Source organism: Polyodon spathula, chromosome 19 (assembly GCF_017654505.1).
Source record: "Polyodon spathula isolate WHYD16114869_AA chromosome 19, ASM1765450v1, whole genome shotgun sequence".
NCBI lineage: Eukaryota > Metazoa > Chordata > Actinopteri > Acipenseriformes > Polyodontidae > Polyodon > Polyodon spathula.
This window is the reverse complement of record NC_054552.1, coordinates 19,513,665-19,539,876: the sequence shown is the minus strand read 5'-3', so window position 1 is coordinate 19,539,876 and position 26,212 is coordinate 19,513,665. Positions and strand designations below refer to the sequence as shown.

The following is a 26,212-nucleotide window of genomic DNA, read 5'->3' as shown; positions in this document are numbered from 1 at the left end:
ACCAACTTTTGAACCTCCCAGAGACAGGTGTATTTAACCTGAAATCATGTGAAACACCTTAATTGCACACAGGTGGACTCTATTGAACTAATTATGTGACTTCTAAAAACAATTGGTTGCACCAGAGCTTATTTAGGTGTGTCACAGCAAAGGGGGTGAATACTTATGCAATCAGTTATTTTCTGTTTTATATTTGTAATGAATTTAGAACAATCTGTAGATTTTATTTTTCACTTTGACATTATGGACTTTTTTGTGTTGATCAGTGGCAAAAACTCTTAATTAAATCCATTTTGATTCCATGTTGTAACACAATAAAATGTGGAAAAGTCCAAGGGGATGAATACTTTTGAGAGCCACTGTAAGTTACTGTTATTTTTCACCCACATATCTTTCGGTCACACATTATTAACTACATAATTTTGTTTTGTAATTATTTAAGCCTTTTATGCTTGTGCCAAATATAGCGCTTAGCAGGTTTCTAGTGAAAATTGCACAAATTGCAACCAGTGAGGGGTCTGTGACAGCGATTCCTCACAAATCGGTTTTATGAAACAGGCCCCTGAATTGAATGCAAGCAGATATGATTAACCACTGGAGTGTGAAACAGAAGGGTTGTATGATAGTAGAGAGGTTGGGAGAATACAAGACAGCAGATTTTTTAATGAGCTGAAGGGGGTGGAATGGCCAAATCAGGGAGACCAGCAAAGACAGTTACACAGTAGTCCAATCTGGAGAGTACCCAAGCTTGGACCAAGAGTTGAGTGGAATAAGTAGTGTAAAATGAAGGATTCAGCAGATGTTGCCAAAAAAAGCAGCAAGTGCATGTCAGGGAAGAAATGTGTGGAGAGAAGGGGAGGGAGGGGTTAAGAGTAACACTTAGCAGAAGATGGAGAGAGAGTGATAGAGTCAAGGGAGACTGAGATGGAGAGGTCAGAGGAGGGAGATGAAGCAGGAAAATACAAGATTAGGAGAAGAGAAATGGAAAAGAGAATTTGGAGAAGAAGCCAGACCAGAGAGTAGAGACAGTCAATTACAGAGACTAGAGGAGTGTGATTTCCATAGAGTTCAGGTACACACAGGTAAATCACAACAGCTCACTCCACATGGAGCAAATAATTAACCTAATGATTGAAATGATCACTAAAGATATATGGACTACTAGCACTTTAAGGACAAGATTAAATAAATATAAACAAAAAAAAAATGTAGTTTTAACTTGACTTTTAGTCAATGACATTCATTGATTTAACATCTATTCTGTACTACATTATAAGGCTTCATGCAGCAGAACATATACTAGTAACAGGAGGTAAGTTTTTAATAGGATAATTGTTTATATTTTAATAAGCAAGTACACGCAATTTACTATACAAAAATGCCATCCCTACTAGTAAACATCTCTTACTTTTAAGGGTTGATGAAACTCAACATCATATTGAGGTGTGTCCACAAAGCCCACACTGCATACCCTCTCTAATTCCCCACATCTCCCTGCCAAGTCTAATTGTCAGAGCCCCATTCTCGCCTCAACAGCCCACAATTCTTTGCAGAGCTGAGGATCTCTGTGGATTTAGAGCAGCTGGGTGTCTGGGGACTGCCACAGCTGCGTAAGTTTAATAATCCCCACTTTCTAAGGGCCATTGTGTGGGAAGCACAAGGGTGACTTGAGCTGGCACTTAGTCTTAATAAATTAGATGAAATTAAAAGCTTTAAGTACATGCTAACAAGAAGTTATCAGGGAATTAACAACTTGTTTCCTCTAAACCACTGACGAAGCTGTTTGCGCTCAGAAACCCGTGCCTAACATGCCTAACCACTAGAGTTAACAACTACACTGTCCCAATATACAAGTTTAATGCTGTATCCTGGTAAACGTATACAAGATGTAGCAGAAGTGCACAACTGTGGTTCTTACAGGTCATTGCACACCAGATTTAAAGAGCAAATTAGTAAGGGTATCAACATGACACATTATCTTAATGCTTTCTTTTTCATATTTATATCCATTTTGTATCATTCCGTTTAAGTCATCCTATCCTGCTGGCTTTTTAAACCATCCCTGTGGCTTCTGCAGAGCTCTTAAATATTCTAAGAACAACTGGTACACCAGAGTGCTAACATTAACCTGTCCTTATGCAACCACATAGAACAAATGTAACATATGTTACATACACTGGGTACAGTGTTGCAGGGGGACAAGTTACTGGTGGTGTACCAGCTGTGCTTAGAGAGATTACATGTTTGAAGGCGCTACAGGAGGCCACAGTTTTGATTTTAACAACAAAAAAAAAAAACAATGATTGAGACAGGAAATGATACACAAAGTGATTCTAAATGGCAAGAATACATTAGCTGAGATAACTGTCATATGTCATACCTGACGTACGAGTTCTTGCTTCAATATTCTGCCAGCACGCAATCCTAACTGGCGATTAAAATGGATTTGATCTCGTTCTGCTGCTGATGGAAATAAACGAGTCAATCCCAGTGGCAGATGGAAATGTGGCATGTATGTCAGAAGGGTAAGGAAGGTTGCAGGGCGATAGTTTTGATGTACCGACTGGCCATTTTTAGTGTACCTGGTTTCCATGAAGATCCAGAGCATACAGTTTGGACAGGCTCTCCAGACCAGAAATCCTTGAGATTCTGTGAACACAAATAAAAGAAAGGCAATGAAAAGGCTACCTACTTTTTTTTTTACTCACCAAAAAATAAATGTGCCCAAATACTGACGCACATTGCAGTATCAGATACTCAATCCATCATTCCACTGTCAGGATTTACTGATACTAGTTAATTAAATATTGAATTTATTTTCAATGCCAATATTTTGTTCTTAGATCTTAAACCCATCAGCACTCTCCCTATCTCTACTGACAAGCCAGTTGTGGCAGGAGGGAGAACGAAGTCTTGTCCTTTGTGGGTAAAATCACAAACAGGTTAAATGAAAAAAAGTTCTGGCATAATCTTATAAGTCAAATGCATGTAACAGTAGAGACAGCCAAACCAAAAGCCAAGGTGAGAATGAAAGAAAACAAAATGAGTGAAGTACAGGTAGACAGTAGACCCAAGTGACTAAGTTGCCCAGCTCTGTCTAAACTTCAGCAAGTTTCTAAATGTAGTATTGAAAGTAACCGAAGTGAAAACATTTATTTAAAATGAATTAGTACTGGAGTGAACATCTTGTCATTAACCAACCAGCTGGTTCCCCTATTGACTAACATGCATTGACCCCAAAGACACGGATGAGGTGAAATGTAATACATGCACAGTCTGTTGTAACTTTCCGCAGCAAACAGGCCATTTCATTATTCAAATTGAATTAGTTTCCTAAGTACATGATGTATAATATTTTCCAGGTCAGCAACTGGCATTTTTTGATGGATTTTGTGAACAGCTGATTGGAACTGCAAAGCTTGAATTCTTGGTTTTCGACAATAAGCTTTTAAACCTGCAGCAGCACTGTTGGCGTACAAGGCCTATTCTGTTTCAAGGTCTGCATGTTGTCTGGGTAATAACCTATTTGCTGCCTTTTATTACAGTACAGATTATAGGTAATATAATGTGAATTAAGGACACCCCTTATGCACCAGTTTCCAGCACATCATGTGGCAACTTCACCTACGAAATGCCAGTACTCTGTTTTTCTGTACCATTCCACCACTGTTGTTTAGTCCTCAACTGATATGTGCCTCGTGACTTATAACGCACCCGGGGTGTGTGGATATTGGGGTATATCCCACACCCTGTCGTGCCTTATTGCACTTGTAAAATGGATCAACCAACATTACAAAAAAACTACCAAAAAAATAAATAAGTAAAAACATGTTTTAATTAACAAAAAAAAAGTAATTTTTATTAAATATCCTTCCACCTCTACCTGAACTTAGAAAAAATAGTCCCTTAAAACATAAAAAATAAAGCCAAAAATGCATAAATTAAAAAATAAATTCAGATGTTGAATTGAACATTGTCATTGAAAGTGCAGTTTTGATTTGTTACACTTCTTATAATTCTTAGTTTATTCATTACATTTTACAGTAAAATATTACTGCCCAGTACAAATAAGACTGCCTTTAAATCACAGAGACCCTTCTCACAAGACCTGCAATAGTATCAGGTGAGAATGCTTTTTTTTTTTTTTTTTTTTTTTTTTTTTTTAAATCATCCTTTGTTATCCGTGGTAGTAACAGGAGGTATCCATACCAGATTTGTGCTACAGCCTCACAGTGGCAAGAAAGACGTTACAGTATTTGCATGTATACCCGGTTACTTATCAAACTGACTTTGCAATTTACAGCTTGGTAACATGGAGAACTACTGGGCCAGTGTTAAGAAACAATTTAAAACAATGCAGGGCACAACAGAAGACATGATACCATCATACCTGGACACATTTAAAAAGGTATGGCAGGAACTGTCAAGATTAATTTATAAATGTTCAGCATCAGATCACACAGCTGCACAGGGGGTGGGTCCAGTGGCAGCAGGCAGGCAGACCGAACCAAAGAACGGACAGTGGGAGCAACGGCAACAAAACATATTTTAACCCCAAAGACTCTTTTAAGAGGGACACAAATCTTTTGTGAAAAGCTGAAAGTTTAAGAGATATTTTAAAGAAACTATTAATTTTCAAAATGGGATAGGAAACGTCATAGTTCAGGGAGAAGGAGCAGTGATCAGAATGGCATGTTTTGAATTTATTTGAATACTTACTTTTGCTTTTTTTTCACTACTTTAATTAATCATCGGTGTCCGATTTAGATTCACTCAATATCTCATGTACACTTCGGTTTCCCAAAAGTTCAACATTTACATAAATCTCGTTGGTCATGTTTATTGCAATAAATTTCAATATGTCTGCCGTTTTTGTTTTAAATTCTAGGTGTATGAATATCTGCTAGTGATTTGCCCGTTTTTGAAAAAAAGTGCTGACCCATGGTGATATACTGTAATATCAACACCCCCATGTGACCTATTTTGACCAATCAGGATAGAATATTTAAAATACCCATTTTATAAATCAAATTAAGGTTTAGAAACAGTTTCCATATGTCTTCTCTGCCTTTTACTATCTTTGCTGCTATTACTAATTATGTTAAGTAATATCACTTTCATTAAACGAAACCTCTGTTTGAAAGCTATGCTTTCATTTAGTGTCTAGCACATGCATGGTCATTTCACCTAGAGAGGGAAATTGTCCCCATCCCTTCAACGGCTTCTATCCTGTTATTAACTAACCAGCTCCTACATGACCGACTTGCTTTCAGCCAGTAACATGCTTGACCCAGAAGAAACTGCTGAGGTGAAATGACTTAGCAAGTGTAACAGAAATCACTAGAACACAGAAACTGAGAACATTCAATAACCTAAAAAGTAGTACCAGATATCATATTTTAGAAAGAAATACATGTTGTATATACACATACATGTATTTCTTTCAAAACTGCACATTTGGGACCTAATTACTGTGGCTAATGGAAGTGCAAAATCTGTAAGATTTATAGAATTATTTTGTTAGCTGCAAACTGGTTAAGACCTATTTTGTTAATGGACTAAAACAAATGTTCATTTTATAAACCTCGAACCAAACAGCAAAGTTCAGTAGCTTCGACAGCTGGAATGATATGTCATTTAAATAGGACATTTGAAAAATTGGATAGAAAAAAAAAAAACAATTGATCAAGAAATAGTGTCATGTGCGAAGCGGCACAGTAACTCTGCTTATTTCTGGTAATGTAAAGCCACATTTTAATCTTGTTGGTGAATACCCAAAGCAACACCCAACAATCCACACCAAAGGGATTAAGGCTACAATAAAGGAAAAGACATTGCAAACTTTGCACGCAAATGCCTTTCTGGGGAATAGTAATAGTTTGTGTGAATTGTTTTTGCTGCTCGGCAGATTAAGATGTCAGTGGTGTTCCGGGGGACTAAATCAGAGATGCTGACCTGCTGAGCTGTCACACTAGCTAGTTCCCAGGTGATTGTAGCTCCACATTTCTCTTCAGCTGAACACACAGCTGTTTTCAATAATGCACTTAAAGTCCAGTGCCAGGTATTTTTCAAATCAAGACATTTTTTTCCGTGACAAGGAGAAGTCAATGTCTTAATTTATGAAACCCCAAGTGACGGAGTGAGATCAACTGCCTTGCTTGTAGAATTCTGAAAATACAAAACGTTTCTTGATGCTGCATGACCTAATGCTGTACACAGCCTGCCTTTGGAGGTCAGGGAGGTATTGAAAACTACTCGGACAGGCTAAAGTCATTTAACAAGATGTTCTGAGGGATTAAGCTCTCGCATCTGCAGTTCAAAGTGACACTGCAGTATTTAACTTTTTATTTTTGAAATTTTTCAGTGTTTATTTTATTTTTTTTAAGTTTTTTCGCAGATATAGAAAAAACCACTATATTAATAAAGCAGTAGAAGCTGACATGTTTCAATTAAAAAATGGTACCAACACATCTAGCCCTGACAATACACTATTTTGGGCCAACCATGGAGAACATACACATAATATTTCAACCTATACAATATAATTGATCGCTAAATGTATATCATGATAGGCTTTATGTCTTTATATCATGATAGGCAGGCTTGTTGTCTTCAGGATCAATGTAGTAAAAAAATATTGTATATTAAATATATAAAGAACCATCTTCCAAGGTTGGATCATAACTGGATGTATGGCAGGTCCATGGTCAATTCATGGTTGGCCGATAACGTTACATGTTACGTTGGTCCAACGTTGGTGTGCTAGCTGGGAGATGTATTATGTAGCAATGTAACACTAAACATATTTATTATTTAGGCCTACATCTAAATTGTGTCCATCCAGTAAAACAGTTCAATATTCAGTATACATCAGTGGTCTTCAGCCGCAGAACGGGCTACTTGTACAGCTGAAAGACAATTTCAGTGCTCGCTTTGACAACTTCAGCATTCCCAGGTACGTATCGTTTTTGTCCATGATCCGTTTTCAATCATCCGATGCAAAGCAAGTGAATCTTGCAAATCAACAAAGCAGCAACTAGAACTTGTAGTATATTTGCAGGCATAGTCACTGCTTAAAAATGAATTCATTAACAAAGCAAATCTGGAATCATTCTGATCCGCCTATATATTTCCAGATAACTACCACTGGATCTGTTTGTGCTCTCCATGTTTGAAACGACTTACACACGTGAAGCGGCTTATTCCACAATGAACGCAACATTAAATACAGATGCACGGAACAGGCTGACACAAGAATCTGTGGAGGACTACCTATGTATCGTCGTCACGCCTATCACACCTGGTGTTCTAAAGCTGATCCCCAAACGAAAGTGCCATTTTTCTTATTAAATTTGTCATAATGCAATTAAGCATTTAAAATAAAAATGTTTACTACTTTTGATTGTTTTTTGGTGTTATTCTGCATTCCTGTCTATGTAGGAGGAGTACCATTTCTCATTGAATTTGTCATAACGCAATGAAGTATTAAAAAAAAAAAAAAAAAAATATGCTACTTTTGAATTGTGTTATGTTATTCTGTGGGCTGGATTGGCCATCATTTCTCGACAACTGGTATACATTGCGCAGTTAGTAGCCATTTAAGTTAGTGACTAAACTGAAATAACGAAATTTGCAAATAAGCATTTTAACCTGATTTCTGCAGTCAGTCGGCATTAGAACTGGTGAATCATAAATTTTAAATGCAAAATTTCAAATTGTAGATATTTTAATATTTTGTTAGAAAAAATAAGACACTTAAGGCATAATGCAGATCTGGTCAGTTAACTTATGAAGCCAAATTCAGATAAACAGTACAGCTGCAATTTTAAAACACTGAGGCCGCCTACTTACAAATACTTCTCTGGAGTGTAGCCATATTACAAGCATCAGGTCACGTACTCAAAGCCTCTTTGATCACCATCATCAGCAGCACTGATTACAGACTTGAGACAACACAGGTGTATTAAATAACTGTCCACAGCTGTCCCGTCCAACATTGGAGATCGTATAATAATTACTTTTAACATTAATGTTGTCAGCATTGTAAAGTCCACCGGGTTTGTTTTGTAATCCAGTCTTCATTATGTAAGACCTTAACTATGTGCACACATGGGGACTGAGCAAAGACGGACCCCAATCCAAACCAAGCAAGACATCAGCCGAGATGATTTATATATATACTGCAGCACAAATTCATAATTCACCCACGGAAAATCCAGGATACCTTCTCAGCAGCACACATACTCTTTAGAAGCTAGAAAAGTGAGAGCACAGCAGGGGCTTGGCAATAAATCAGCTATAGAAGTCAAGAGGTTATAGGGAGCAAAAGAGCTGTTCATTCATTACTGCACTGAAATCCAAGGCCACTGTGGACAAACAGACAGACAGACAGAGATAGATAGAAGGCTTCGGTTTCAAGTGCTGTCAGGCCCTTAAGTGCTAAACATTTTAACTTTTGCCTAAACTTGTTTTCTCAGACATTACATTATCTCTATAAAGTAAAGAATCACGTTTGATATCTTTAAATCAAACAATGACAGATAACAGATCCATATGAAAATGTAAAACATGGATTTGCTAGACCTCAACCTAGCTTTAGATCCAGTATTTATTTACACCATGGTGGAGCCAAAATGTAAGAGTAGCCCAAGCAATGTTCCACGCAAAAAAGTCTCCTCGTCTATTGACATGTGTAAAAACAAAGGTGACAGGCAGGGCTAAAACCAACCAGCCTGCCCACTGCAAGGATTTATAGTGAGCAGCCTATTGCAGAGAACTGAATGTCAGCTATGGTATGAAATCAGTATCTGGTTCTTACTGTCAGGTTTGGAAATGACTGGAATGTGTCTGTGTGTCAGTCATTGATCAGAATGTGGAATATCAGAACTGAAAAGTGAAGTATAAGCAGAGTCCATTGTGGTATCCCATTTTGATCTCATTGCGAATTTGCAATCTTGTAAAATGTCTAATAAAATGGAGGATTAAATACAGATGCAGAAGACAAGAGCAGTGTCTGATCTGGATAAGCAGTCTGCTTTAGAGAACATTGAGGAATCTGAAGACACAACAGAACCTGGGGGCTGTGTACAATTATCAACAATTTTCATAAAGTGTACAGAAGAACTAACCTACAACGATACAATCTCATTTAACACAAACATGTATTTAATATAAATCGTAAACACACATGTGTTGGGAGACTTGAAATAAAGATTCAGATTTTGATCTTCCTGCTTGCCATAGAGATAAAAGGGTTATCATCATTTTTTTAACCGGTGCTCAAATTCTGCAATGCCTACGTGTTTGTGTACAATATAGGGTACAGTAAACCAGTCAAGTGTGCACATTTTTACACACTGTAGTTGGTAATTACATTTTAAAAACCTAGGGCCTGCTTCTGATGTCAGCATTTTTATGTTTTATTATTTATTTATTTATTTTTTGGGGGGGTTAAAAATAGCACGATGTGTATGCTTGCTGAAATTGACGGCCCCTTATTGCTGTAATTGATGACCCCTTAGGTACCTAGTAGCTTGCCTAATAAAGCACTTCTGCTTGGAGTGCAGGGTGAGTCATGCAATCATGGTTCAAATTCTGCTCTCACCAGGTTCCCAATCTTGGCTAGTGCTCACAAGAAGCACTCACAGGTTATGGAAAATAGATAATTAATTGTGCTTAGCTTTACTAAATGTCCCTTGCTGATTCATGCCATGTTCAATTCAGATGCAAAGCAGCTAGTCCATGCGTGCATTGAGCACTGCATGGAGATAGCTAAACTAGAATCATGTTTTCTACCTATGACTGTAAACAGAAAACATAAATCACTGTGACTCATTAGAAAAAAAGCATTTTTTTCCTAATTCAATATTTTACATTTTGTGGCCCCATAATTTCAGAACAGTCACTGATAAAATAAATACTGGGGGTTAAACATCTAGCATTATTTGTTCTGAAATCTGTTCTGAAATCTTTAGGAGAAAAACTATTCTTTGCTTAGCGTTAGCATGGATTTCTATGTGTCATACTGTATCTTTGCAAAAGATCACCCAATTCTATCTCCCATGAGACAGTCTTTGTGAACATGACACTGCTTATTGTTTTACGCAATTTAAGCATGCTGTCTTAATACAGAAAAAGTATCATAACCCTGGTTCCCTGAGATAGAAGTGTAACCATTACCGCATGCGTGTTTACCTCCTAAAGAACCCAAAACCTGAATATTCTACACCACAGCCACTCAGCCGAGCCTGTGACACCATCATGGCTGCCCCTGATGGTATAAAAGACTGCATGCACAGATCTCTGTGTCATTTTTCCTTCAAGCCTGCTGCAATCACGGACACAGTGACCTTGAAGGTTAAGGTTACATTTCTTTTTCAGAGAACCAGGGTTATGGAAATTAGCTAACATTCTCTTTCAGGTATGAAATGTAACCATTAATGCATGGGTAAGTGTACCAAAGCCATCACAAAGGCAATATTGCAGAACGACTGGAATACTACAAGGCTAAGCCAAGGCTGCCTTTTGTGTTACCATATGGAACCCCAGTAACAAGTAGCTCTATGCCTGTGTTGTAAGGGTTCCAAAAATAAGGTTTTCAGGATCCATGACATTAAGTCTGTAGAATCTAGTAAAGGTATGGAGAGTAGCCCACACCACTGCATTGCAAATGTTCTTGATAGATGCATCCTGGAATAAAGCCCACAACATTGCCATGCTCCTGGTAGATTGGGCAGTGAGCTTCTCTGGAGGGGGCAGTTGGCTTGCTCATACGCAGTCCTGACTGTACCTGTTATCCATTTGGAAACCATGGGACTTCACCCCATAGCAGATAAAAAAGTGTGAGGACTGTCTCCACCTTTTCGTCCTGTCAACATATTATGCCAGGGCCCACACTGGGCAGAGCACATGGTCCCTCCCTGTCAGACTGGAAAGGCGGATGGAAAGACTCCAATTCCACAGACTGGTTGACATGAAATCGCAAGATAGTCTTCTGCAAAAAAGCACGATTGGTACGGAACATAACCTTTGTCCTGACCTCTGTAAAAATAAAGCAGGCTTTCGCAATTGAAAATGGCAGCATCTTACAAGGTGATTGCAAGCAAAAAAGACGCTTTGAGTGATAATTTCAGCTCGATTGGTCAGAATGCCATAAGGCTCCCCGTGCCTGACAGCAGGTCATGGTGCCTGGGCAGCCTCCAGGGCTGGGTGCTCAGGAGCTGCATCAGGGTTGAAAACCAGAGACTCCTGGACCAATAAGGGGCTAGGAGAACCTTAGCCCGGTCCTGCCTGATTTTCTCCAGACATAACGGGAGCAGGGCAAGTGGTGGAAAGACATATAATGCCATGGCATCTACCTCCAGTGGGTCCTTGCCTCCTACTATGGAGAACCAGAGGGGACAGTGGGTTGATTACTGGGAGGCAAAGAGATCTATATATGCCTTCCCGAACCTCACCCAAATGAGGCTCACCTCAGGGTGAAGCCTCCACTGAAGCACTGGGAACTCTCTTGAGAGGTCCGCCACCCAGTTTGTCACCCCGGGCAGATGTACTGCCTGCAGTGAGGAGGTTCTCATGTGCCCAGAGCAAAAGCTTATGGGCCATGCAATGGAGACTGGGGAACCTGAGGCTGCCCTGGTGGTTGATGTAAGCCACTGCTGTTGTGTTGTCTGTACAGATAAGCACTGTCTCCCTCCAACCTCCTCCAAAAAATGCTGCAAGGCCAGGCAAACTGCCTGCAGCTCCATTAACATTTATGTGGAGACCCTGCCAAGTTAGGTTCCATTACACCCTGCACTCCTTCCCATGCCACACAGCACTTCTGATGACACTGTCCAGCACTACGCCGAGGCATAGATGAACAGGCTGTTTCCATCAAAAGAGAGCCTTTACACAGTAACGAGATACTGTCAGTAGGCAGTCATGGTTCAACGTGGGCTGAAAAACTCTGCTGTTGAACCAGGCCTGCAGAGGGCACATGTGCAGGAGAGGTAGGTAGAACGTCACTAACATAAATGCTCTGTTGAGCTGAAATACCTCTAAACAAGCATGGACCTGGCGTCCAAGCACACTATCAGTTAGGAGGATGTCTGAGAAGGCGCAAGCTGGCTCTTTGCATGATTTACCTAAGACCCAAACGGTGAAGGTGGCCGGTGACAAGTTACATGTGGGTGTTTGCCTGTGCTGCAGACTGGAAACAAATAAGTCCAGACAATTGAGTACCCTGATGCCTCTGTCTCAGTTGGGCCAGGATAACTTCCATGCACTTCGAAAAGCTACAGGGAGCTAGAGAGGCCAAATGGAAGACATGGAACTCATACACTGTTCCCTCAAAGGTGAACCGCAGGTACTTCCTGTGCGCTGCTTTTATAGGGATGTGGAAATAGGCGTCTTGAGGTCCACCATGGTGAAACCTGGCCTGATTGGTTGCCACAGCTGTTGCATTGTCAACATTTTGAACCTCCTTTGGCTCAAATACAGGTTGATCTGTCTCAGGATCAGTCTGAGGCTTGGGCACTAAGCTGTAACTAGAGGGGGTCTGTCATGTGAATAGCCCATTTTTGCAGCAGAGCTGCTACCTCCTGAGACACCATCATGGTGTCCTGTTGGTCTGTGACTGATGTTAAAGTCACACCCCGAAAGGGAGGCGGACCGTGCTTCCACTGCAGAGAGTAGCTGGTCTAAAAGGGAGTAAGTACCCAGATGTCTGTGGTGCACTGACGCCAATACTCCAGATGACTCCCTGAAAAGGGGCCTGGACTGGACCTGGGCCTGTGGCTGCAAACCACTAGGGCTGCTGCCTGGCTTGTGGCTTGACCTGAGGCATCTGCCTCTGCAGCAGGGAAACAAAACCTACTGTAGCCTCTGCGACGAGCAGCCGCAGGCCGGTTCTGAACACCACCTCTGGCAGCAAGCACAGTCAGTTGTGCCGGTCTTGGAGGCGGCTGGTGCCAAAGAAACCTGTTTGCCACTGATTTGCACACTGGGGGTGGTCACTTGAGAAGCAAGCGCACCAGCTTCTTTGTGGATTCCCACAAGCGGTGAGAGCTCTGCAGCATCTCGTCAACCGCGGAACCAAAAGGTATGCGCTGGTGTAATAGGGTCATCCCTGTCAGCTACGTGTGCCCAGGAAAGCCAAAGCTGACTGCATGCAGCTACCAGCGCAGCCAGGGTTCTACCTAGAGCCTGCCCATTCAGCTTTGACAGATGAAACAGGTTCTTATTGACCACGCACAGCTCATTCAGCTGTTGTGGTGAGGGCCTGCGACTGTCAGAGAGGGACCTCAGCAAATAGGACTGGTAGTCTACAAGAATACTATTGAAGTTGTCCAGCCATGCAGTGAATGCACTGGCTGAATACGCCAGCTTGAGGATCACCTCCAGACCCAGCACGGTTTGTTGTGGCAGATAGCACCTTGGACAGGGGCACTAAATTAGGCACCTGTACCAACGTGGAAATTTAAGCCTACTGTATAAGATGCAATTTCCCGGGTATGTTGTCCGCTCTCCCTTGGTGGGGTGAGGACCTCCACCAGAGGGTGATGGGGAAGAGAACTCACAAAAACTACAGTTCATCAGTGCCTCCTTTGCGTGCTCAGGCCCCAAGCAGGAAGAGCATATGCCATGCTTGTCCTCAACAGACAGACTGGCCTTATATGTTTCACAGGGAATAAACCCAGGTGTTATACAAGCAGCAATGCAGTGTACAGTAACAATGTACAAGTGCTGCCAAAGAATGCTTAAAGGAAAGCAACAGGGCTGTTCAAGACCAGAACAAGACCGGCTTGGTACCGGATCAGGGATGCAAGACCAGTGCAGTAACCTCAGTCCCGGTATAGTATCAGATCGGGAATGGAGCGGGGTCGGTGATCCTCGGTACCGGTATGGTACAGGTCTACCAGTTCACAGTTACTGCGGGTAACACTCTAGAGGGATGCCCACCTGTACAAGCTACTGGCAAGACCACACAGTCAGTACCCACAAGAGACTGAGGGAAGCCTGCTTGCTAGAGGTACTAACAGCCTTCGGAATGGTGATGCAAAGCAGTCACCAAAACAGCAGTGAGATACTGTGGAATGAGACTGCAGGACGTAACAAACAACAGGCTGTACTGCACAATATAAGCGTAATTAATAAAAAAAAAAAGAAAATGATACAGCATAAATAAATGTTTGCATAAATTATGTAAAACACAAGAATCCACGAAAATGATACAGTCATAAGCAATAAGTACTTTTCTCTTCCTGTCAGGTCAGATCTTGAAAGGAAAAATGGCACTGAATATTCAGGTTTTGGGGTCTTTAGGAGGTAAATACTTATGCGGTAATGGTTACATTTCGTACTTGAAAGGGAACTCTGTACAACACAAATTTATTCTGAATGTTACGGGTTCCTTATAGCATAAAACTTTTCTGTTATCTGCAATTTAAAACAGATCACAGACCAAAATATACATTATATGTAGAATTCTAAAGTGCCACCTATTGACTGGAATGTACTTTGCTGTGGTATATTGATATTGAATTGCATAAGTGCACCATCTTACCTGACCCTTTGGCTTTCATCTCCAAAACTGATATATCTTAAGGGCACCTAATCCTCAATCCAAATACAAAGCAAATTTATTTCATTCCACTTGCTCATGAGTTATGTCTCAAAAAAATAGTTCCACACAAAAGGAAGAAGACAGACACAAACTGTATGACACAAACTATCTCCATTTTGATTGGGTTTTATAATACCTTGATTGTATTAACATAATGTATTTAAAAAAAATGTTTATCTCTTAGACTTATGCCATTTTTCTGTCCATGTGACAGAAAGACAGTGATTCCTGGTGGTAAACCTCCCTCCTGACCTGTGAGGGTGCTAAGTAACAAGAACAAAGTACCTTTGTACTTTGCTTGGCCTGAACTTCGTTCCTAGGGTTAAAAGGGTCATTTAGAAAAAGGGGTAGAGCTTCAGTATATTAATTTATCGACATCACTGCACTTTATCACATATAACTGTATTTGCACTACAAGCATTAATTCACATACTAACCGACTTGTGTATCTGTTTTGTGTGGGCGTACAATAAACGGCACTATTATTTCGGGACAAACCCAGGGATTACAAACTAAGTAATACACGTCGCTGTATTACTTACCATCATTATTGTTTACTGTTTGTTTTGCCATCAGGCACTGGATATACAAACCCATTAAACAACTTTGCACCTGAATTAGACCCCAAAAAAGACCTGTGTCTGTCTGTTCACTGATCACTTGTACACTGTTAACCATTTTGCCACAGTCCAATATTCATAAAGCATGGTAATCTTTACATAAATCTAGACCTGTTTTAAAAACCAACATTTGTATTTATTAAAATATTACCCATTAGAAGTGTTAGGAATACCAGTTGACATTTTGTTTAAGCCCTTTTAGCCAGACAGACTTAACTGAAATTTGCATGTGTGTAAACTCTTAAAGCCGATAAACATGGCCATAAATCTCTGGTGATAGTGTGATTTTATCATTTGAAAACTGATTGCTTTGTTTAACCAGCACTTAGTAAAATGTAAACTGTGATGCCTTCAATTATACAGAGAAAGATAACTGACTGTTCATATCTAAAGCAAACTACACTATGTTCTGGTTTGGCTTCTTCATATTAGAAAGACTCTAGTGCCATCCAGTGAAAGAAAAGCTACACAGAAAGTTAGTGGGAGTTTCCTTTTATTTCCCTGTTCTTGCCTGAAGTCATCTTGCTTATCCATCTGTTTCTATATTTGTTTCCTGTCTATGTTTCCAAAAGAGATGATACAAATATACGCTTCAGACTGTGCAAGCCAGAATACAAAGAGGGTTAGCATTTGTAGGGCACTGACATTAGAATACAGAGATGGCGATATCAAGGTATGCATGATTTTCTTATATTTCAAATAAACAGCTGTGAAATTTGATGGAATTCCAAAAATAGATTTTAGTCTAACATTGTAAAAACAGTGAATATGAAAAAAAACAACATACTAGTCAAAAGAGGATTTATATTTTATACTAGAGATAGGGAACTCCTGTCCCATTCCAGGTTCAATAGTTAACATTTAATGAGTAAGTGATATTTGACCTGGCCAGGGGTTTAACGGCTTCCATGTATTAAGGACATAATTGGAACAAATATCTAAATAGAAACACAGGGGTTGAAATTACAGTGGCACACAGCGAGTTGTCATTTCAGAAACTCAGCTTTTAGAAATTCTTTCAGAAGCAGCCCTGTTGTTGAAAAGGACAATAAGCCTAATAAATAATTACCTAAGTAGAAATAGCAGAGAATGGCATTGAAAAAACAAAACTGTATATTTAAAAAAAGGTACACATTTAAATTAAATGATAAAGTATGCCTTTCAGACACATCAATAAGGTAGTTACACCTGGATGAAAGTAAATAGAGCTAACAAACTACTCTCTTAGATCTCTTTTTTTTTCTATATGAAAGGCAAAGCTGAATTAGATTTTTTTCAATGCTATTAATGAAGAAAAAATAAAGGTCACTCCAAGCAAACACTTCAAGCTGCACTTCAGAGAATTCAACTTCAAGAGGTCATGTAAAAGTAATGCAGTCAACTTTGAAAACAAAGTCAGCCACAGGTTACTGGGAAGCATCAGAGATTTTTAGTAAAGGAAATAAGATCTTTCGATTATTTGAAAAACATACTTAAATATACATGTATAGTATAAAAATGATACATGTTTTATTGGTTTTTCAAGTAACACGAACTCAAACTTCCTAGATGCAACGTGTGCATTTTCAATGTCGACTGTGTTCCCTCATGACAGCAAGTGCAGCATTGAAAAGAGTACAAAATGCCTTTGACAAATAACAAATCCACATTTAAAATAATGTGTGCATCTTTCATATAGGAACACTTCAGATCTATGAAGTGATGGCAGTACATACTAGGTGAGATGTATTGGAATGGTTGTGTTAGCTCTGTACTTGAATGGCAAGCTGACAGAGTAGCTGTGTGTTTCTGGTACCTGTTGGTGCCCAGTATAAGGACGCGCAGGCTGGTGAGTGCGGCCAGCCCGGTGATCTCAGTGATGTGGTTGTCATACAGGTTGAGGAAGATGAGCCGCCTCAGGTGAGAGAGGTGCTGGATCTCAGAGATCAGGTTGTGCTGTAAGTTGAGCAGCCGCAAATTCTCCTCTCCCTCCAGCAGGGGACAGATGAGCAGATTCCTCCTGCCAGAGAAGGAAGACAAAGTAATTTTCCTACAGTGTAATCAAAACACTTTACAAAGTGTCAGGAATAACAGCAGAGATAAAAGACAAGTGCAGACTTTTAGATGATTTATAATTAACTGGCTCAATCAGGTTGATCAGGAAAATGCATCTGTGTAATCTTCATTAAACTGACATTCTCTAGGTAGACCACTCATTCCACTCTGCCATAATTAGAAGCAAGTCATTGAGTTCCTTCACCTCTAGATGGCCAATATACAGCAACCTATATGAACCTGGATCATAAAGGATGATGGAAATGTGAAAATGCTCCAATTTCCAATTCTACCTTTTGGCATCATGTGGGAATGCACTAATGCGGTCGTGTCAAACACAAGGTCTGAAGTGGTGAAGCAAGCTCATTACAATAAAATGATGCTTTTCATCCTAAAAATCACGAAGGTCACTGTCACACACGTAGTGTGGGAAACATTTTAGTCAAGGGACATCCTTTGGTTTCAATGTTCTAACTAACGGAGTTGAACCAACGATCCAATAGGAAAAAACAATTAGGTCCGAGCAGAATTCCTTTTGTGTTTAAAATAAATCTGTGTAACACAAATAGGTTATAACAGCCACAAATAAGATCATCATTTTTTAAGTCAAAGTACGAGAGGAACAAGTGATCCGGTTGTGATCCAGTGTTGTACACATACAAAGTTAGGTGTGAAGTTGGTCGTGTCCACCTTGATCTGCGAGGTGCAGTGCAGGTCCTGTGTAAGCTAGCAGCTCACCTGTCTAGATCCAGCCAGTCAGGGTTGGCTGCACTGTCTTCAGGGGAGCGTAAAAAGACAAGGGTTCCTGGCTTAAACAGGCTTTTCACAAAATGCTTATCTGTGAAGGGGGACAGACAGTGACTCCATTCACTCTACACAAATTTTAATAAAATATAAACAACAAATGTCGCACCCATACTGTGCTGGTAGTACAGGGATACTATTTGGGGTGCCACTGCACTGTTTTAGTAAGCAAGGGTATGAGCGGGGTAACAAATGACAATAAATGCCCCCAGATACAATCTTTCTGCATTTGTTCATTTGTAATAATAAAGACTCTTTATAATACATTTGTGTACAACATAGTAACACAGTAAAATACAAATAGATTTATATTTAGATTGGATCTCTAAATTAAACTGTCACCAGTAAAAAAGTACATTCTGAGGAATTATCTTTGAATAAGGGGTGGGTATAAAGTCTGTGCACCACTTTGTGATGCTGCTGTGGAAAAATAGGCCATTCATTTAATCTAACACCCATTCAAGCTTATGCTCCATTTAATTTGCGACAGGTCAAAAACAAGTCTACAGCAAATTATCAGGGGAACAGTTCAAAATTATTGATTACATCAATGTAAAGGGGATTTTTTTAGGAACCAAATAATAGTGGAACTATAGTTTTCTTTCAATAATCTGCCTTCCATGCTGTCTTTTTACTGATTGAGTTCCATCCATCCCAAAAAAACCACAGAATTGTAGAACTATTCTTATATTTTTTCTCTGTTAACAGAACTGTGATCCACCATTGTGAAAACAAAGTGAGTTCCAGCAAACAAAACTGAAGCACAGATAAACAAATTTTAACAATTCAGTTAAAAAAATGAAATGCAAAATTACTGTACTTTAAGTAGTCAAAACATACTGACAATCCAGATTCTGATCGTGGTCCATGTATTAACTACCCCGGTTTTCAGAGAACTCAAAATTCCACTATATAATCAAAAAAAACTAAGAAATGGAAACAGTTATTTTCAATACAGATATCAACTTTGATATATTGGGACCATTAATTGGAACAAATTAATTTGATTTCCAAATTGCTTTTCATTGATATGTTTAATTGTTGTCCCTTGTAAACATTTCCCTACAGTAAAAGCATAGCAAAGTGTAATAAAGCATATTGAAAGCATGGTAAAGCATAAAGTACAGAGGTATGGTAAAACATTCAAAAACATTGCAAACCTTGGTAAACTAGGGCAAATATATTGTACGTGTTCACAATGATTGGTAATCTTTACAGCTAGAAATGCAGTTACACTACTGGCTTAATAACTGCTCAATAAGAGTTATTTTGTTGAGACCAGTTCAAAGTGGCACATATATATTACCAACCTCCTTATAGAAATGGACAGTATTAAGTTTGCAGTACTGGTAGAGTTGATGGTGGCTCTATTGCTGTTGGAGGGGCTGGTGCCTGCACTGTGAGACACCTGCCGAGCTCTGGACCTGAAGTTCTGAGCTGAGGCATCTCCAGATGATCCCAGGCAGGGGGATATCGATGCCTGGGGGACAGACCTCTCTTGAACGATGAACTCACTGGCATATGCCAGCTTGGGACTCAGTGGGGATCTGCCAGTGCTCATCAGCCTCCCTTCTGCAAAGAAAAACAAACAGTGCAACAGCCTTCAAAAATATGGCATGTTGATATCCTTCTAGCTGTCTGAATGTACTGTAACTAATTAATCATAAGAAAGTTAGAAGACAAACGTTTGTGCAACTGCCCAGTAAATAAATACATAAATGCGCTTGACGAAATGCTTGTCTACTTCACTTCTTACAGTTTTCTGATTGAACGTTTTAAAGTTATGGATGAAGTAGATGAATTTGACTACCCTTCAATAACAAAATGAACAATTATAAAAATATAACAACAACTAGTAAGTCTTAAAGTACTCACACCCATTCAGTGTATCTTCACTAAAATGTAGCACATAGCATGTACAAGCTTTGTGCATAAATTGATGGCTGTCCTCTTTTCACTACCAACTTTAACTTAATCCTGAATTGAGAACAAGGACAAAGAACCTTGCTGTTTCTGACCCAGAGTTAAATATCTGCCTGGTACAATTTAAAACTCAGTAATACTATTCCAAGCCTGTCTGTCAGCTTCTACTACAGCTGCAAACAGTGCCAGCAGCACATCTCAATCAATTCAGCTCTAGGCCTCTCAAGCAAAAACTGGCGAATTTGACGAATTGTGCCGAGATTGAAAGAGAAATCACCAAACTCATTTTACTTGCGAAGTGTTTCAAACTCAAGTGAATTAACCAGCTATGTTACTTCTGCCTGTTCTAATTTAGGATATAACAATACCAGTCCGAGGATGGCAGCTTCTCAGGTTACCCTGGGTGGGCACTCTGTTGTGGCTAGGTAGGTCTTTACCCAGACGGATGTCCAACTGTCAGAAAAAAGGATTCAAACTTAAGCATGCTGCACACTGGTGACAATGAATATCACTTGTTCATGAATATCACAGAAACAATCAGGAATCAAAGAAAATACTCAAGGTATCACGGGCCAGATAAAAAACAACCCAATACTCCAATCACTAAATTCATAGATCTCAATGCTTTCAAGAGCAGCAGAGGAAGTGAAGTTTACAGCATTGTCTTGTTTTTGTGAAAGATTATTCCAAACCATAGTATCTACCAAGCAGTCAATACAGTTAGGGAGGGAATATATAGGAAAATAAAAATATCATGCAAAATGGGTAAACAAAGAGAGAACCAGCAAAACAAGAAGGAAGACCTTGGCAAATAAAAAGAGCAACATGTTCCAATAAAACTTCCTATTCAAAGAAACTGCATTTCAACAACCAGAAATGTGAAGGCCCTAGAGGTTCAAATCTTTTTCTAGTACTAACAGTACCCAGTTTTTCTGCACATTCCTAATTGCTGTAAAAGTACTTCATAGCAGTGCATGAGCCAAACAACTTAGTTAACCTCTTTTATGGCTTATTGAAATAAAAACATGTATACCTAATTGCCCGTTTACATTTTGCACAGTTTTCAAAGCTTTTGTGGTGTCAGGTCCTCGAGTGTTTACCTCTTCTAATTTCTATACTATGAAAAATATACGCTGTATACTTTACAAAGGAGCAGTGTTTTACAGCCCCTTTGCTTTAGAGTTACTCCGCCATTGCTTAGCATGACATTCCAAAACTTTCCATTGTACCAAGTTTGGCTCTGGTGTGCTAGAATATACAAGTCCGATTGAAATATTTATCTTAGTTCCCCTATTCCATCAATAAAAGAAAAAGTCAATGTTTCATTCCACAGGTGAATGCTGCCATCCGCTACTACTAATACTGTGCTGGGTATCATCAGAGCTTGTCAACATACTGGTGTCGCTCTTCAGTTGGGTATTTAGCCAGTTCGGACCACAGTGATTAAGCATCTAAGATTGCCTTATTTGTACTGTGTGGTAGTTTCCATTTAATTTCTGAAACATTTACCTTTAACGTATTGGGAACGTTCATAATCAATCAGAAAATATGAGAAGCCTCTCATCATGTTTTATAAATGAAAGCAATACATATAATACTGTTTGTTTACAGCATTTAATTGTATATAGAAAAGAAAATATTGCATACACTGTACACTTACTACTAGGTAAACATTATAGGCTAGTTTCACAGTCCCTGATTAGCTCTAATCTTGGATTACTTTACCCAAAACAACATCTATAAATCCAAGATTTGTGCTAATCAGGGACTGTGAAACTAACTGTAAGAAGTTCATCAATATTTGATTAATGTTTCCATGTTAAAAAATCTAAATTATTAACACTCATACTGTGTCGTTAAAATTTGTGAAGTCTAAAACAAAAAGTTACAACGGTGTCAGCTTTTAAAACTAATACAATAGGTTTTAAAAATCTATCCAAACAGTACCCCTTGCACTGTCTATATTTCCCTGCCCTTTATTAGCGTAAGCTTTTCATTGTGATGTTGAACATTTAATTTCTACAGACCAGCCCTATCTTCCATGTTTTTCTGCAGGGTGGCACATCTTGAGTTTAGTGACACTCAGACATAAAATGGACAAACATGGCTGTTCTAGTGTTTTGCCCTTCAGTGACTTTTCCAATTTATTTATTTATTTATTTATTTTTAATAAAATTGTTATAATATATGTTTTAATTCATTTCTTCCACACAATTCAACATGTGAGTCATCAGAAGTGCATGTGCACACCCTGTGGTGCAAAGTGGTTTGCAATAAGCTTGGCAACCTTTGTTCGCATGGTTTAATAGATATACTCCTTAAACTCTTGCATCTCTTTGGCCTATTATCAGTATTTTAAAGTAAAATAATATTTAATTTCTAGAAATGTGGTTTAATTTAATACAGCCCTTATAATCGTTTACCACAGTCAATGTTCATAGTAATTATACAGTTTTCAAATAGTTTCCCACGTTGCTATTCTTTTACTATGGATAACTGGCTAATACCTCTGGTTCCAAGGCTTTCCACTAGCCCTCTTACCCTAAACCACCAGGGCCTGGATCTCATGAATCATAGTGGGTAAAAGACCTGAAATACAGGATGGGTCACTTTCTAATGAACCCCAGAAGTTGTGGATGTTTCAAGTCACTGACTTAATGAATTCTGGCAACACTTAATTGACTCATATTAGGAGTGCTAAAAGTGACAAGCAATGTCAACAGGGGATAGTTGTCTAAATGTAATGTTGGGGAATATTGTAAAAAGGACTGGTCAGCTTGGTCTTGTTGCCACAGCAGTGCACAGGATGGTGGCTACACTTAAGAAAGAACACAACTTTAACAAGGTACACCATCATTTTATCACACATATTCACAATTAATGTAGTTCCAGAATTCGCATTTTTCTGTAGCTCTGTCGAATTATATAAAATACTAGGCTGCGCAGTACACCAGCAACCCACCAAAATGCGCCCATCAGAGCAAGACCCTTAACTCACAAAAAGTACTGTTGTGTTTAAATCAAATATGAACTTACCGTGTGAGCAACGAGCCTCCCTTTGTTGTATTTATGAGGCAACTTATTTGATGTTGTGCAGCTGTACCGTTTTGTAAAGATCGGAGATGACAAATCTGACAATTATTAATTCAAAATACAATAACTATGCGACACTATTCTTCACAATAAATACTCTATATTTTATATTTTACTAGGACAGTACATATTTATATGAAAATAATTGTGCTGTGTTGTGTTTTCAATTTGATTAACGTCATTTATTTATTTTTGCAATCTGTATTCAGCTAAACTAGATAAATAACTTTAATTATTGCTAGTCGATACCGTTACTTATTGTTCCAGTTAAATTGTATCATCATTCACTTTTTTTAAACTCCTGTTTTCGAAGCCACACTTCCTTGACAACCGCGCCAGAGCGTTGTTCGCAACAGCGACCACCGGTCCACGTTAGAGAAAAATCCCGTACTACTATGAAGACGCAAAACAATGGTTCTGACGTTACTGATAGCACAATGTAACACAATTTTTGTTCCTGGGTAGTAAATGTTATTTCCTAACTGCTTATGCCTCAAAAGTATAGCAAATGGCTATTATTCCCCACAGACTTTGCTTTTGTGACCAGGACAGTGATATTTCAAAATATCACTATTTCCCATGGGAAAACGGGCAAATGTGTCTTTTTGTTCACATAAAGTCAGAAAAAAACAACATGTGAATCCAAATTAACATGTATTTATACTAAAGTAATACAAAAATGACTACAAAAAGATTTAGAAGTGAGTAGTTTTAAGATTTACGATTATACTGTATTTACAATATAATCGTAAATCTCGAAAAACTACTCACTTCTAAATCTTTTGTAGTCATTTTTGTATTACTTTAGTATAAATACATGTTAATTTGGATTCATATGTTGTTTTTTTCTGACTTTATGTGAACGAAAAGACACACATTTGCCCGTTTTCCCATTGGAAATAGTGATATTTTGAAATATCACTGTCCTGATCACAAAAGCAAAGTTTGTGGGGAATAATAGTCATTTTCTATACTTTTGAGGCATAAGTAATTAGGAAATAACACTTACTACCCAGGAACAAAAAAAATAATAATAATAATAATAATAATAAGTTACACGGTGTAGTGACAAGACGTATAGCAAAGCTCATCGGAGAAGTGTTCAGGATTCTCAAAAATAACCGAATCGTACTTTTAGAGGTATGGCTTACCTGGCATTACATTTTGTTGATATCATTTTTTTTTTTTTTTTTTTCTGACAGCAAGCATAAATTATAAATTATATAAAAAAAAGTTTATTTATACCCCAAATTCCGATATCAATGATTCAGTAAGTACTAGAAAAAATACACACTGATATCTGGAATTCTATACTTGGTGTAAATTAATATTTTTATGTAAAAAATAAATAAATAAAAATAAAAAAGTAAAATATTTGTTAGTCCTAAATTGTTCAGTTTTGCAACAGAATAGTCTGTAAATTAAATGATGCATTGTTGACAACTGAAAAGCATAATACTTATATCCATATAATTAAGATACTGTAGCGTGTCAATTCCCTGTGATATTTATAGTTGAACGTACTGCAGCGTCGAAGGTTAAAGCGACACCACAGTCAAACCAAGCTTAGCATTTATTTATGTTTTTTCACCGATCGCTTCTAGATATTATTAAATAACAACTGCTTGCATATTATGGTTCAATGAGTTAGTGACTTCATAGCCACAGCGAACGACCCAAACAGGAATTCCCATGACTTGGCATCACTGTCACCTGTCCCATTTCAGGTCTCCCCTAAAAGCCCACGCAGAGTAGTCGAGCTGGCTCTGTCACCCCTAGTGGCAAAAACACATGACAGTACTGCGACCATACCAGTATACAAACAGTACTAGGTACCCTCCTGGTTTCTTATGTGTATATGTGTGTGTGTGTGTGTGTGTGTGTGTGTGTGTGTGTGTGTGTGTGTGTGTGTAGGGGGGTTCATCGTTAAATTGGGCCCATGTTTTTCTGTTCGGTTATTGAGTTGTTTTACTGTCACATAGGCTCAGCACAGAATTGACATCTAGTCCAATATTATCACTAACTGTGGATAAAATGTTAATTTAGTCAGCTTTTGACTGGATACATAGTAAAAAGCACTGCTTTGGTTAGCAAACAAACTCGATGTATTTATGTACAACATTTCACTGCTCATTCTGAACAACACTAACGGTAATGGGATGTCAACCTTAAAAGTCCTCTAAAATACACCAAGAATGAAAACTGTACAAATCACCAAGGAAGGAGATAAACGGTTAGCTAACACTAGTTAGAAATATGCCAGAGTGAAATTAAATGAGTCACAGTGACCAGTGAACGATCAGATTGTATTTGTCCAGAGTAGATTTTCTTGTCAGACATCATCAGCACAGGAAGTTCACATGCACCTCTGTTCACACTCTGTACAGGATGTCATTATTTATCTCAGTGTTAACACTTAGCAGTTATATTTCCTGTGAAGTTTAGAAAATGAAATTGAAGCGTCCTGACAATAACGTTATACTGTTTGGCAAAATAGAATATTCACAGCCTTGCAAACAAATGCAAATCATTTCTGGTACCATACTACGTTAAATAAACTATTTGTTAGCATGAGTGCCCAGCATCTGACCAGTAGGGGTCCTTGTAACGCTATGAAGGTGTAGAAACATTTGCTGACTTAATTAAGACATGAAAGGGCAAGTATCCAAGTCCCAATTGAGGTGTGGTTGCCTACTATTTCAGCCACTAATATACAAGCTTGAACACAATATATGTTAAAAAATACAAAACCCAAATATGACTCAGACTATCGATAGTCTTTTATGTGTTTTTATTCAGAGCAAAAATAACAAAAGATGGGAAATAACAAAAAGCTAAATGTATTTTACAGAAAGTGTACAGCTGTCTTGTAGACCCTCTTCTTCCTTTAAAGGCAGGTGGTTTCCAACAAACAAGTGATATCAACACTGGCGCTGTTTCCTTCTTGTACCTTAAAGCTATTAGCGTAAGAGATTAATGGCAAATTTAATGTTCTGAATACACACAAAGCCTCTTTACAATTTGAGGGCTGTCTCCAAATCTTCTGGTAGGATGTTCATTAAAAGTCTCACTCAAATATTCCTTATAGGAATTAACCAGTATTCCCGCCTCTTTGTATCTGTACCCAGTTACA

The 26,212-nt window shown here is 38.6% G+C and overlaps 1 protein-coding gene across 1 annotated transcript; it reads right to left on the bottom strand.

Moving 5' to 3' along the window:
• Positions 1–2,459: 2,459 nt before the first annotated feature.
• Positions 2,460–19,629, bottom strand: LOC121294927 (leucine-rich repeat-containing protein 49-like). Its single transcript, XM_041219137.1, has 3 exons — positions 19,374–19,629; positions 17,021–17,224; positions 2,460–2,649 (listed from the first exon to the last, which is right to left on the bottom strand). The coding sequence occupies exons 1-3, from the start codon at positions 19,622–19,624 to the stop codon at positions 2,574–2,576; spliced, it is 531 nt and encodes a 176-aa protein (XP_041075071.1). The 5' UTR covers positions 19,625–19,629; the 3' UTR covers positions 2,460–2,573.
• Between the last annotated feature and the right edge of the window lie 6,583 nt (positions 19,630–26,212).

Bases quoted from the DNA above. Each gene is read 5' to 3' on its own strand.
- LOC121294927 (XM_041219137.1), bottom strand. From the start codon at position 19,624: ATGAGCACTGGCAGATCCCCACTGAGTCCCAAGCTGGCATATGCCAGT. The intron at 17,225-19,373 runs GTTGGTAATATA...CTTCTCTGGCAG, and splicing joins CTGTCCATTTCTATAAGGAG to GAGGAATCTGCTCATCTGTC. The intron at 2,650-17,020 runs GTACCAGAAACA...TTGTGTTCACAG, and splicing joins CTTATACTGGGCACCAACAG to AATCTCAAGGATTTCTGGTC.